At 45.2% G+C, this 15,239-nt stretch overlaps 1 protein-coding gene across 7 annotated transcripts in view; it reads left to right on the plus strand.

Annotated features, from left to right (window-relative positions):
- Positions 1-15,239, plus strand: part of c4h8orf34 (chromosome 4 C8orf34 homolog) — a 329,014-nt gene that overhangs the window by 148,970 nt on the left and 164,805 nt on the right. For all 7 annotated transcript variants that reach the window (XM_060824118.1, XM_060824114.1, XM_060824119.1 and 4 more), the window contains one exon: positions 10,832-10,857. In XM_060824118.1, the coding sequence (XP_060680101.1) occupies positions 10,832-10,857 (26 nt within the window). The remainder of the gene's footprint in view (positions 1-10,831; positions 10,858-15,239) is intronic.

Genomic DNA, 15,239 nt, shown 5'->3' on the forward strand with positions numbered 1-15,239 from the left:
ATCCTGTCTATAGGAGGGAGACCACTTTTGCACCGAACATTCCAAAAGTGGCCTAACCAATGTCCTGTACAGCTGCAACATGACCTCCCAACTCCTTTACTCAATGCACTGACCAATAAAGGCAAACATGCCAAAGGCTTTCTTCACTATACTATGGATGCATCCTGGAAAGAATGTGAAGTGATAGTGTGCTCACTGATAGTAATCTTTCAGAAAAGTCTGAGAGGTTTGCACAATTAGCAGTGTTAAACCCTTGTTCATACAATGTTTATCCTGTTTATCTTTACTTTGAAAATAACTTAGAATAGACAACTTAGCAATTATTGCTGCAAATGTGTTGCTGGTCAAAGCACAGCAGGCCAGGCAGCATCTCAGGAATAGAGAATTCGACGTTTCGAGCATAAGCCCTTCATCAGGAATAAGAGAGAGAGAGCCAAGCAGGCTAAGATAAAAGGTAGGGAGGAGGGACTAGGGGGAGGGGCGATGGAGGTGGGATAGGTGGAAGGAGGTCAAGGTGAGGGTGATAGGCCGGAGTGGGGTGGGGGCGGAGAGGTCAGGAAGGAGATTGCAGGTTAGGAGGGCGGTGCTGAGTTGAGGGAACCGACTGAGACAAGGTGGGGGGAGGGGAAATGAGGAAACTAGAGAAATCTGAATTCATACCTTGTGGTTGGAGGGTTCCCAGGCGGAAGATGAGGCGCTCGTCCTCCAGCCGTCGTGTTGTTGTGTTCTGCCGGTGGAGGAGTCCAAGGACCTGCATGTCCTCGGTGGAGTGGGAGGGAGAGTTAAAGTGTTGAGCCACGGGGTGATTGGGGTTGGTTGGTTCGGGCGGCCCGGAGGTGTTCTCTGAAGCGTTCCGCAAGTAAGCGGCCTGTCTCACCAATATAGAGGAGGCCACATTGGGTGCAGCGGATGCAATAGATGATGTGTGTGGAGGTACAGGTGAACTTCTTGGCAATTATTACCAACCAATGAACTATCATTTTTCTTATTGAAGCTGAGCTTCAAATTATTCTGTTAAAAAGAGCCTACACACTGTGACCCAAAACAAAAAGCACCTCTTCCCCTCTGCACGAAATTCCCGCACTGTTGCAAGATCACAGAAATATACATTAACTCAGATTGTGTCTCTCTCTGGATGTGATCTCTCCTTATCGATCATGCAAAGTCCCAGCAGATTATCAAACTGACAATGAAACACTCTTATCTGTAAAGGGAAAGAAAGAAGGTAACATATTGACCAGTTAGCTGAACATCTTTTAATGGGCAAATGTTGGAAAGTCTGTTATGAAGGACATAAAAGCAGAGCAGTTAGAAATACATATATGATCAAGCAGAATCAGAATGGTTTCCTGAAGGGGAAAAAAAAAGCTTGACAAATTTATTTAAGTCTTTGAAGAGGAAATGAATAGAATAGATGAAGGGGACATGGTAGATATAATATATTTGGATTTCCAGAAGGTATTTGTTAAGGTACCACATCATAAGCTGCTTAAGAAGATAAGAGCCAATGGTATTGAAGGCCATATCATATCATGAATAGAAGACTACCAACTGGAGATTTGGGATTAAGGGGGCATTTTCAGGATGGCAACCTATAACTGGTGATATGCCGCGGGGATCAATTATTTGCAGTGTGGATTAATGACTTGGATAAGGGAAATTCATGTACTGTAGACAAGTTTACACTTGGACACAAAAATAAGTGGGAAGTCAAGTAGTGTGGCGGACACAGAGAGTCTGCAGAGTGGCATAGGTGGGTGAAGTTAGTGCACAAAATTTTGGCACATTTGATTTAATATTGTCACATATACTGAGATACAGTGAAGAGTATTGTTTTGCATGTTATCCAGGCACATCATACCATACATAAGTACATCAGGTTAATAGAACAGAGTGCAGAATATGGTGTTATAGCTGAAGAGAAGATGCAGAGAGAGAGAAATCAACTTTAATATTTGAGAGATCCATTCAAAAGTCTGATAACAGTGGTGAAGAAGCTGTTCTTGAATCTATTGGTACGTGTTTTCAAACTAAGGTAGAAGATCATGAGGATATGCACTTTACCAGGAAGAGCAGAGGAGCTGACTATTACTTCAATGGAGAAAGACTGCAGAAAGCTGCAACACTGAAGGATTTGTGGACCTCATGCAAATATCAAAAAAAGGTAGTAAACAAATTCAGCAGGTCATAGGGAAGGCCAGTGGATTTTATTTCAAAGAGAATAGAGTATGAAGGTGCGAGATCTGTACAAGGCACTAATTAGACTTTGGGTAAAAAATGAGGTCTGCAGATGCTGGAGATCACAGCTGAAAATGTGTTGCTGGTTAAAGCACAGCAGGTCAGGCAGCATCCAAGGAACAGGAAATTCGACGTTTCGGGCATAAGCCCTTCATCAGGAATCCTGATGAAGGGCTTATGCCCGAAACGTCGAATTTCCTGTTCCTTGGATGCTGCCTGACCTGCTGTGCTTTAACCAGCAACACATTTTCAACTAATTAGACTTTACCTAGAATACTGTGAACAGTGTCAGTTCGTATCTAAGGAATGATATACTGGTATCGCGGTAAAGCGCAGAGGAGGAGAAAGTGAGGACTGCCAATGCTGGAGATCAGAGTTGAGAGTGTGGCACTGGAAAAACTCAGCAGGTCAGGTAGCAGCTGAGGAGCAGAAGAGTCGATGTTTTGAGCATAAGCTCTTCATCAGGAATGAGGCTTGTGGGCCGGGGCTGAGAGATAAATGGGAGGGGGGGTAGGGTTCAAGGGAAGGTAGCTGGGAAAGCGATAGGTGGATGAAGGTGAGGGAGACAAGGATATGTTGGGGAAGGGGTGGTGATGGACAGGTCCGGAGGGCTGTGCTGAGTTGGAGATATGGGACTGGGATAATGTGGGATAAGGGGAAATGAGGAAGCTGTTGAAATCCACATTTATCCCGTGTGGTTGTGGGGTCCCAAAGCGGAATATGTCCTCGGCAAAGTGGGAGGGGAAGTTGAAATGTTGGGCCACGGGGCGGTGGGGTAGATTGGTGCGGGTGTCCCGGAGATGTTCCCGAAAGCGCTCTGCAAGGTGGCGTCCAGTCTCCCCGATGTAGAGGAGAACGCATCGGGAGCAACGGATACAATAAATGATATTGGTGGATGTGCAGGTGAAATGTGCAGATTTCGGATGGAGTTGAGGAAGAACTTCTTCCCCCAAAGGGTTGTGAATCTGTGGAATTCCCTGTCCAGTGCACTGTTGAGGCAACCTCATTGAATGTCTTTAAGGCAAAGATTGACAGATGTTTGAACAGTAAAGGAGTTCAGGATTACAGTGAGAGCGTGGGAAGTGGAGCTGAGTCCACAGAAAGATCAGCCATGATCTGACTGAATGTCAGAACAGGCTCGAGGGGCCAGATGGTCTGCTCCTGCTCCTAGTTCATATGTCCATATGTCCACACACATACCATTTTGGTATTGTGACCTACATTGGCTCCCAGCCCATTAACACCTAAAATGTAACCTTCAAGGTTTGTGCGAAGATTTGTAGCTCGGGTGCTCGTTGTTGTGGTTCTGTTCGCCGAGCTGGAAGTTTTTGTTGCAAACATTTCGTCCCCTGGCTAGGAGACATCATCAGTGCTTTGGAGCCTCCTGCGAAGCGCTTCTTTGATGTTTCTTCCGGTGTTTATAGTGGTCTGTCCTTGCCGTTTCCGGGTGTCAGTTTCAGCTGTCCACTGTAGTGGTTGGTATATTGGGTCCAGGTCGATGTGTTTGTTGATGGAGTTTGTGGATGAATGCCATGCCTCTAGGAATTCCCTGGCTGTTCTCTGTCTGGCTTGCCCTATGATAGTAGTGTTTTCCCAGTCGAATTCATGTTGCTTGTTGTCTGAGTGTGTGGCTACTAGGGATAGCTGGTCGTGTCGTTTCGTGGCTAGTTGATGTTCATGGATGCGGATTGTTAGCTGTCTTCCTGTTTGTCCTATATAGTGTTTTGTGCAGTCCTTGCATGGTATTTTGTAAACTACATTAGTTTTGCTCATGTTGGGTGTTGGCTCCTTTGTTCTAGTAAGTTGTTGTCTGAGCGTGGCTGTTGGTTTGTGTGCCGTTATGAGTCCTAAGGGTCGCAGTAGTCTGGCTGTCAGTTCTGAAACGCTCCTGATGTAAGGTAGTGTGGCTAGTCCTTTTGGTTGTGGCATGTCCTCGTTCCGTGGTCTATCTCTTAGGCATCTGTTGATAAAGTTGCGCGGGTATCCGTTTTTGGCGAATACCTTGTATAAAATGTAACCTTGCCATCGTTGTGTTTCAATTCAATTATGACCTCATTGCCACCTCTCCATAATTCTACTAGATCTTTTAGATATCTTAGTCCCAAAGATTGTAATTTCCTTTCTAACTTCTCCAGCAGCATCTGTGTAGAGAAAGCAGAGTTAACGTTTTTGGATCAGTGACCCTTCTTCAGAACTGGTAGTGGTTTGGAGATCGTTCTATATGTGCAGGGTGAAGAGCGAGGGGAGAGGGTAAAGGAGGAAGCAAATTGGTGGAGAAGCAACCCAGAGGGACAGAAAGACGGATTGGCAGACAAAGGGATAGTTAGTGGTGAGCCAGGGAGAAAGAAAAGCTGACAATAGTGACCTTAAGTGGGCGAAAGTATGCTGAAAGCGAATGTCATGACAGGGCCATGAGTGTAGGGGTGGGTCATGGACATTGAAGAAGGAATTCAGGTTCTAAAATTGTTGAACTTGGTATTGAGTCCTGAAGGTTGCAGGGTCTCCAAGCGGAAAATGAGGTGCTGTTCTTCCAGCGTGCACTGAGCTTCACTGGAGCACTGCAGCAAGCCTGGGACAGAGATGTTGGCCAGAGAGCAAGGTGGTGGGTTGAACTGGTGTGCAACTGGAAGCTCAGGGTCATTTTTACAAACAGAACGTAGGTGTTCTGCGAAGCAGTTGCCTAGTCTCCACTTTGTCTCCCCAGTGTAGGGAGACCATGTTGTGAGCAGCGAATACCGTAGACTGGATTGAGTGAAGCTCAGATGAATCGCTGCTTCACCTAGAAGGTGTGTCTGGGGCCTTGGAGAGAGGAAGTAAACGGGCAGATGCTACACCTTCTGCAGTTGCGTGGAAAGTGCCGTGGGGCCGTAGGTTGTGTTGGGAGTGAAGGTAGAGTGGATCAGGGTGTCCCAGAGGGAACGGTCCCTGTGAAAGGCTGACAAAGGAAGGGTCTGGGGGTGGTATCCTCCTGGAGGTGGTGCAAGTGGTGACTTCTGATCTGATGAATCCTTTCAGTAACCGATCCGAATTCCACCTTACCTGATGCAGAATGTTATGAAGAAACATAGAAAATAAGAGCATGAGTAGACCACTTGCTCAAGTATAATGGGATGTAGATAATCAGGCCCTGCAGCCTTCAATACCATCAATTTCCCCATACCCTTTCCCTACTGATACTGACTTCCTTTAGTTCCTCCCTCCCACTAGACCCTGTATTCCCCAGTGTCTCTATTATGTTATTTATGTTCTCCTTTGTGAATAAAGAACCAATGTATGTATTTAGTTGCCATATAGACTTGGTCATCCATTTCTTTATTCTTCTTTACAAATTCCTCTGTTTTTGACTGGAAGTAACCTGTGTTTATCGTCATCAATCATTTTCAGTTCACATATCTTTAGAAGCTTTTGCAGTCAGTGTTTTTATGTTGGACACAGACGTCCTCTGTTCTCTGATAATGTTCCTGTGTGGTGCCTGGGGATATTTCAGAACGTTAAGGACCCTGTATCACTGCAAGTTGTCTCTACCTCTGACTTCTCTTCAAAATGGTTTTGAGAGCTTGGCATTTTGAAAGGCCGAGGAAAACTGGATTGTGTTGTGCCTGGCAACTTGGGGATGGGCAGAAATGGTACAAGCCAGTTTTTGAGTGGGAAGTGCAGACTCGGGGAAGATCCTGCCCCAACAAGCCCCAACTCTGAAGGAGATGGTCAGATTTTAATTTTGCCAGGGGATTGTGTTCGCAGATTGTTGCAGTACAGAAGAAAGTCATTCGACCCATGCCATCAGTGCTGACACTTAAAAGGAGAAGTTTAAGAGTTGTCTCACTGTCCCTCTCCTTACATTCCTCCACGTGTTAATGGGAACTGGGAGCTTTGTCCACAGAAACATGGAAGCGTCTGAGGCCAGCCGTGAGAAAGATCATTCAGGCTGACGTGAGCCACAATCCCTCTACCCTCATTCCCAAACGCCCTCCCCCATATTCCCACACACCTGCGCGCAAACACGCACATTGATCTGTCCATGGCAATGTGTGTCCCATGCACGTCCATGGACTCTTATATTCACCATAGCATCCTGTGCCCCTCTACAGACCTCCAATTGTCTCTCACAGCATCTATACAAAACTATACCCATGACCCTCATGGCTCTAAATGTCAGTTCCAAATAACCATGCCTCCAGCCCACAGTATTCCCCTTGTATTCCCCACATTTAGTCACCCAATATCTAGAATGGTATCATTCAAGAGCCTTAATGAAATCAAATAAATTCAAGTTTTGTGTGTCTATTGCAGATTTTATTTTTTTAAATCTAATTTAGAAAAACAAATTCACTACATTTAAATTCCTTCATGTATTTAATCCCTTATAAAGCAAATATTTTATTCAAGCAGCAAATACCTTATAAATGCAAACATTTGTATTCATTGACTTACATCAAAGACTTTATTAAACACTTGGGATTGTCAGTTAGACTATGAATTGACAGGCGCCCAACTGTGACAATGATATGTTTTCAAGACAGTCATTCAGTACACATCCAACAATCATGGTTTCCTGGCTTCTGTCAATAGATGGTAGAATTTCAGACACTGCTTCTTGTTTCCTGCAAATGTTTTAAAATAAAGGGGAGGACATTTAAATGCTACAAAATGATACCAAAGCTCTCGAAGAGATTCTGACAATTTTAGACTTTTCTCAACGGTCCATAACACAAGAATCTTGTTTTGGTTAACCTACTAATGAAATTGCGTATGTTTGAAGACAGGCTGTACACTGACCATCTTTCTCAGTAACCACACACTGTCCTGACCACCTTTCTCAGTAACCACACACTACTCCGATCACCTTTCTCAGTAACCACACACTACTCCGACCACCTTTCTCAGTAACCACACACCGCCCCTATTACCTTTCTCAGTAACCACACAATACCCTGAACACCTTTCACAATAATAACACACTGCCCTGATCACCTTTCTCAGTAACCACACTCTGCCTTGATCACCATTCTCAGTAACTGCACACTGCCCCAGTCACCTTTCTTAGTAATCGCATACTGCTCCGACCACCTTTCTCAGTAACCACACACTGCTCCGATCACCTTTCTCAGTAACCACACACTGCTCCGACCACCTTTCTCAGTAACCGCACACTGCCCAGATCACATTTCTCAGTAATCACACACTGCCCTGATCACCTTTCTCAGTAACCGCACACCGTCCTGATCACCTTTCTCAGTAATCGCACACTATTACCAATCATCTTTCTCAGTAAACGCACACTATTTTGATCACCTTTTTCAGTAACCGCACACAATTCCGATCACTTTCTCAGTAACCACACATCACCCCATCACATTTCTCAGTGAACACACATCGCCCCGATCACCTTTCTCAGTAATCACACACTGACCCGATCCCCTTTCTCAGTAACCACACACCGTCCCGATCACCTTTCTCAGTAACCACACACTGCACATCGACCACCTTTCTCAGTAACCACACACTGCCCCATTACCTTTCTCAGTAACTGCCCACTGCTCCGATCACCTTTCTCAGTAACCACACACTGCCCTAATCACCTTTCTCAGTAACCGCACACTATTCCGACCACCTTTCTCAGTAACCACACGCCGTCCCGATAACCTTTCTCAGTAACAACACACTGCACACCGACCACTTTTCTCAGTAACTACACACTGCCCCGATCACCTTTCTCAGTAACTGCACACTTCCCCGATCACCTTTCTCAGTAATCGCATACTGCTCTAATCACCTTTCTCAGTAACCACACACTGCTCCATCACCTTTCTCAGTAACAACACACTGCACAACGATCACCTTTCTCAGTAACCACACACTAAACACCGATCACCTTTCTCAGTAACTGCACAGTTCCGATCACCTTTCTCAGTAACTGCACCCTGCCCCGATCACCTTTCTCAGTAATCACACACCGTCTTAATCACCTTTCTCAGTAACCACACACCGTCCTAATCACCTTTCTCAGTAACCACATACTGCCCCGATCATTTTCTCACTAACCACACACTGCCCCAATTACCTTTCTCAGTAACTGCACACTGCCCCAATCACCTTTCTCAGTAATCGCATACTGCTCAGATCACCTTTCTCAGTAACCATACAGTAAACACCGATCACATTTCTCAGTAACTGCACACTTCTCCAATCACCTTTCTCATAAGTGCATACTGCACCGATCACCTTTCTCAGTAATCACACACTGCCCTGATCACCTTTCTCAGTAATCACACACTGCCCCAATCACCTTTCTCAGTAATTACACACTGCACACCAATCACCTTTCTCAGTAACCACACACTGCCCAGATCACCTTTCTCAGTAACCGTACAATTCCCCCATAACCTTTCTCAGTAACCACACACCACCACGATCACCTTTCTGAGTCACCACACACAGTCCCAATTACCTTTCTCAATAACCGCACCCTGCCCCGATCACCTTTCTCAGTGACCACACACTGCATCAAATAACCTTTCTCGGTAACCGCACACCGTCCTGATCACCTTTCTCAGTAACCACACACCGTCCTGATCACCTTTCTCGGTAACCGCACACCGTCCTGATCACCTTTCTCAGTAACCACACACCGTCCTGATCACCTTTCTCGGTAACCGCACACCGTCCTGATCACCTTTCTCAGTAACCACACACTGCCCTAATTACCTTGCCACAGAATTGTTTTTACTCCTTCGCGCCGTGAGGGTGTCCCTTGCTGGGTCGGCATTTCTTACCCATCCCTAATTGTTCCGAGGGTGGTTAAGAATCTGCAATGTTATTGACTCTTATTTTCCCTCTTAGTAATTAGGGATGGGCAATAAATTCTTGCCCAGCCGTAGAAGCCCTCATGACGTGAATGAATCATAGAATTCTGACAGTGTGGAAGGAGGCCATTCAGCCCATTCAATCCACTGAAGAGCATCCCACCCAGCCTCACCCTATTCCTATCGCCCTGCATTTCTCATGGCTAACCCACCTAATCTGTACGTCCCTGGATACTATATGTCACTCAGCATGATCAATCCACCCAACCTACACATCTTTGGACTGTGGGAAGAAACCGGAGCACCCAGAGGGGTCCCACGCAGACACGGGGAGAATGTGCAAACTGCACACAGACAGTTGCCCGAGGTGGGAATCAAACAGCATTGCTCAACATTAAGCCCCCCCCCCCAAAAAAAAGTCAATAGACACATGGGATCAAACACCAAACAACTGAACAACACTACATAAAACCTTATTTTAAACTAAGTTATCCCAAACAACAAACAGATGTACATTGTGCATGTCTCAGAGTTCAACGTCTGCATTTTCTCTCAGCACCAAATTAATCTATGAAATGTAAAAGATGGCACTCAGATCGGTGACCTTGAGGTTGATGAGCAATATTGTAGTCACAGGAAATTAAATTCTATCTCCCTAATCACTGTGGTCAAAATGACCTGAAACGCTTTTTGCAAAGCCTCGTTTAGTGTTGACATTGACCGGGATAAGCAGTCTCTTCATCTGCTTTGAGAATTGTTAAACTTTTGCTTTTACAAAATTCATTAGCATCACATTAATAACGTAGGAAAGCTGCAATGACAGATAAACACGACACAGAATCCACTTCATTGACTTTCCACTATTCTGCGAAATTCCATAGAAGTGTCGAAGGAGGTTTTCCAGTTCAAAGTTTCTCTTTCTGCTCTCTGTGGGTGCTACTGATCCCACTCACTCCCCTTTTCCCTGCAGCCTTGATATTTTATACTGTCCAGATCATTATTCAATTCCGTTATGAAGGCCACAATAGAATCTGCCTGAGGGGCGCACCCTCAGGCAATGAATTCCAGATCCTAACCACATACTGTTTGTCCCTCCCATACTGTCTCATGTCATCTTTTCATGTCAATCACTTTAACCTGATGTCCTCCAATTCTTGGTCCTTCTGCTAATGGGAACGGATGCTCTCTGCTTCTTCTGTTCAGCATACTCCTCTCAATGTTGCCTTCCCTAAAGGGAACAATACCAGCTGCCTCCCTTTAAACATCTTCCCTCAGCTCCCTGTTTGCAGCCGGTCTAGTTTACATAGCTGCTGAGCTTCTGAAAACAGCAAAACCAAAATCTTTGGATTGTTGGAGAGAGACATTGGGAAGATAACTTATTCCTTAATGAATCACAAAAAACATTGTAGCCATTTTGGAAAACATTGATGGTTGCAAAATGGCTTGAATCAGACAATGAGAAATGAGTATTTGGCGTGCAGTTATATTTTCCTTTTGGTGTGTCTAAGGTTTCTTCTCAATATTCCAGTAACTGGGTTCATCGAAATAAAACATGTTGAAATTAAAAAGAAGTTTAATGTGTGCTTGTTCTGGGACTTATAATTAATACTTTATCACAAATTTCCCATGAATTCCACTCCAATTGGTAACAGCTCCTTTCTATTTGTTTCATGTAAATAGAAACACATGATCCAGAAACTAAATCAGCAAAATATTGTTTGTCAAAAGAATGCAGTGTTTTACATTTATTTTTATTTTAATCCGACCTATTTTTTATTTAATTTGGTCAGGTATTGCGACTGACGAATTTGATCAGGTAAGCATTTTTGCATCTCCCTTTCATAAATGTCATTTTGACATGAATTGATTATTTTCACTGGTGCAATATAGTTATGATATAAATTTATAAGCGGGGATCTTAGTAACTAAGTGGTACAAACCGACAGTGTGCTTTGACTCTTTGAACAACTTCTATTAATTGTACACACAATACTTTGAAGTATTGCAGAGAATAATTTTGTGAAAGGAACCAGTTGATGATAGTAGTGTTTAATTCCCAGCAACAACTATGGTTAATTAATTTTACATCAGCTGACTTTATCCAGCATAAGCTGGGATCAGAGAGAACAGCTATCATTATCATTGTATATATGTATTAATGATCACATCCTACATCTTAAGCAACTTTATTGCCTTCTAAATAGTATAACCGGATATTTTTGTCATTTAGTTGCTCATGGTGAAGTTTCCTTAAATAGTTTAAGAACCCACAAGTAATTAGGTTCAAAAGAATCTCCAGGTTGGATAGAATACTGGGATCTTATATGGTGACTGAGGTTTTTTTAGATTAGACTTACAGTTTGTCTGTATTAATGGGTGAAGTCGTAATGGGGAACAAAGAAATGGCAGAGGAACTGAGTAGATACTTTGCATCAGTTTTCACAGTGGAAAACACCAGCAGCATAGCAGGACTTCAAGAGGGACAGCAGGCAGAGGTGAGTGTAGTGGCCGTCACTAGGGAGAAGGTGCTGGGGAAGCTGAAAGGTCTGAAGGTGGATAAATCACCCAGACCAGATGGACTAGACCCCAGGAGTTCTGAAGGAGATAGCTGAGGGGATTGTGGAGGTATTGGTATGATTTTTCAGGAATAGTCCCAGAGGATTAGAAAATGGCAAATGCTGTTTAAGAAGGGAGGGAGATGGAATACAGGAAACTAAAGTCCAATTAGCCTGACCGCGGTTATTGGTAAGATTTTAGAGTCCATTACTAAAGATGAGATTGCAGAGTATTTGGAAGTGCTTGGTAAAATAGGACTGAGACAGCACAGCTTCGCCAAAGGGAGGTCATGCCTGACAAATCAGTTAGAATTCCTTGAAGAAGTAATAAGCAAGTTAGACAAACTCAAGCCAGTGGATGTGATCTGTTTCGATTTCTAGACGGTCTTTGACAAGGTGCCACGCAGGAGGCTGCGAAATAAGATAAGAGCTCATAGCGTTAGGGACAAGGTACTAACATGGATAGAGGATTGGCTGACCAGCAGAAGGCAGAGAGTGGGATAAAGGGGACTTTTTCAGGATGGCCGCTGAAGTTCTGCAAGGTATTGGGAACACAACTATTCATAAATTGTTAAAAATCAACAACACCAGGTTATAGTCCAACAGGTTTAATTGGAAGCACACTAGCGACGCTCCAAAAGCTACTGTGCTTCCAATTAAACCTGTTGGACTATAACCTGGTGTTGTGTGATTTTTAACTTTGTACACCCCGGTCCAACACCAGCATCTCCAAATCATTCATAACATTAACAGACTGGATGCGGGAACCGAAGTTTATAAGAAGGATCCTGGGGATGAACGTGTTGTCATATGAGAAGTGATTGAGGACTCTGATACTGTACTTGATGGAATTTAGGAAGATGAGGGGGAATCTCATTGAAATTTATGGAATACTGAGAGACCTGTTTATACTCCAGCTCATCGGCTCCGAGCTGAATTACTCAAACAACCAACTCTTGCTCCAGATGTGGTCAGCACAAACTGTGATGGGGTCCACCAGCTCCCACAAAATGCAGGGTCAACTTATTGCCTGGGACTGCATTTTTCATGATCCTTTAGAACGGTGATGAGGAGAATTTCTTTGGCCAGAGCGTGGTGACTCTGTAGAACTCATTGCCGCAGAGTGCTGTGCAGGCCAAGTCATTGAGTGTGTTTAAGACAGAGATAGATAAGGGTTACAGGCAGAATGCAGGAGAATGGAGTTGAGAAACCAATCAGCCGTTACTGAAGGCAGAGCAGATTCATTGGAAAAAAAAACCTAATTCTGTTCCTATATCTTGTGGTCTTATGGTCTAAAGAACCCACAAATATTTAGGTGCAAAAGGACCTTCCAGAATACTTCAACTGTTGCAACTGAGGTTTTGCCTGTATTAACCCAAGACTCCATCTTGGAATTGAATATAAACCTCGGAACTCATCAAACACCTGATTGTCACCTAAACATAGATATGTCAAAGCTAATAGTGGGAGTAGGCCATTTGACCCTTCACACCTGCTAAACCATCCATATGGTCATGGCTCATCATCCAACCCAACTTCTCTGATACCCTTTGATCCACGCCCCTTTAGCCTAATGAATTATGATTAGATTAGATTAGATTCCCTACAGTGTGGAAACAGGCCCTTCGGCCCAACAAGAGCAACCCACCTAGATTCATTCCCCTACATTTACCCCATTCACCTAACACTACGGGCAATTTAGCATGGCCAATTCACCTAACCTGCACATTTTTGGACTGTGGGAGGAAACCAGAGCACCCGGAGGAAACCCACGCAGACACGGGGAGAATGTGCAAACTCCACACAGCCAGTTGCCTGAGGAAGGAATTGACCCCGGGTCTCTGGCGCTGTGAGGCAGCAGTGCTAACCACTGTGTCACCGTACTGCCCACTAATCTATCTCCTTCTTGAAGGCATTCAGTGGTTTATTCTCAACTGCTGTCTGTGGCAGAGAATTCCACTGGCTCCCCACTCACTGGGTGAAGACATTTCTCCTCACCTCAGTCTGACATGGGCTACTCCTTATCCTGAGATTGTGACCTGCTTGTCTGTTAGCATTCATTGAATGATTGAATGAGATTTATTAACATGTATTGCTAGAAAGATACAGCGAAAAGTGTTTTCTTGCCACAATCCGGCACCATTTTGAGTTACAATAAGAATTAAAAACAATTACTTAAATAGAGTTCATCTTCTGTTTAAATTGTGTCTTGAACATGGCTTCAGGACCTCTGAAAGGTCTCAGCAATGGATTCTAGGTCTGAGAAAGTCCCTGCTCTGGGTACAGCAACACCCACACTGCTACTACTGCCTCGACAACACTGCTAACAGCCCAGGCTCCAGTGGATGTGATCTGTTTGGATTTCTAGAAGGTCTTTGACAAGGTGCCACGCAGGAGGCTGCGAAATAAGATAAGAGCTCATAGCGTTAGGGACAAGGTACTAACATGGATAGAGGATTGGCTGACCAGCAGAAGGCAGAGAGTGGGGTAAAGGGGACTTTTCCAGGATGGCAGCCAGTTACTAGTGGAGTACTGCAAGGGTCAGTATTGGGAATACAACTATTCATAGCATTAACAGTCTGGATGTAGGAACCAAAGTTTACAAGAATGATCCTGGGGATGAACGCGTTGTCATATGAGAAGTCCCTGCTCTCAGTTCCATCACCGCCAAGAGTTCTCCATTCTGGGCACTGCCACATGTCCAGACTCTGGGCCTACTGCAGCCAGGAGCCCTGTTCTGGACACTGCCATCACCAAGAGTTCCCACTCTGGGTATTGCTACATGTCCAGGCTCCGGGCCTACTGTGGCCAGGAGGACCCACTCTGGGTATTGCTACACATCCAGGCTCTGGGCCTACTGCAGCCAGGAGGACCCACTCCGGGCATTGCTTTCAGTCCAGGCTCTGGGCCTACTGTGGCCAGGAGGACCCACTCTGGGCATTACTTTCCGTCCAGGCTCCGGGCCTACTGCAGCCAGGAGGACTCACTCCGGGCATTGCTTTCAGTCCAGACTCCGGGCCTACTGTGGCCAGGAGGACCCTTCCAGGCATTGTGTTCAGTACAGGCTCCGGGCCTACTGTGGCCAGGAGGACCCACTCCAGGCATTGCTTTCTGTCCAGGCTCCGGGCCTACTGTGGCCAGGAGGACCCACTCCAGGCATTGCTTTCCGTCCAGGCTCCGGGCCTACTGTGGCCAGGAGGACCCACTCCGGGCACTGCTACACATCCAGGCTCCAGACCTAGTCCGCCAGGAGGGACAGCTCCGGGCACTGCTTTCAGTCCAGGCTCCGAGCCTACTGCAGGCTCTGGGTCTATCACAGCCAGGAGCCTCCACTCTGGGCCCATGATCCATCGTGCTGGTGCTGCAGCCACTGCCCTGCTGACACTGCTCCGGCCTCAAAGGTGAAGGAAGGAAAAATGAGGGAGAAAAGGATGCTGCTGGCCTCGAGCGGAACGTTTCAGGAACCCAAACATGGCATCAGTGCCTGGGCTGCCATCTTGAAAAAGATGCACTGTGCCAAATTGGCGATACCGCACATTATTTTTGTAACCAGTGTTTCAACTGAAGCTCTCTCCTGACCTCGGGGGCAAACCTGACATTGCTGAGGATGCTGTGTACCATTAATGGCATTTTGAAAATGTCA

This window comes from Hemiscyllium ocellatum, chromosome 4, assembly GCF_020745735.1.
Source record: "Hemiscyllium ocellatum isolate sHemOce1 chromosome 4, sHemOce1.pat.X.cur, whole genome shotgun sequence".
NCBI classification, from domain to species: domain Eukaryota; kingdom Metazoa; phylum Chordata; class Chondrichthyes; order Orectolobiformes; family Hemiscylliidae; genus Hemiscyllium; species Hemiscyllium ocellatum.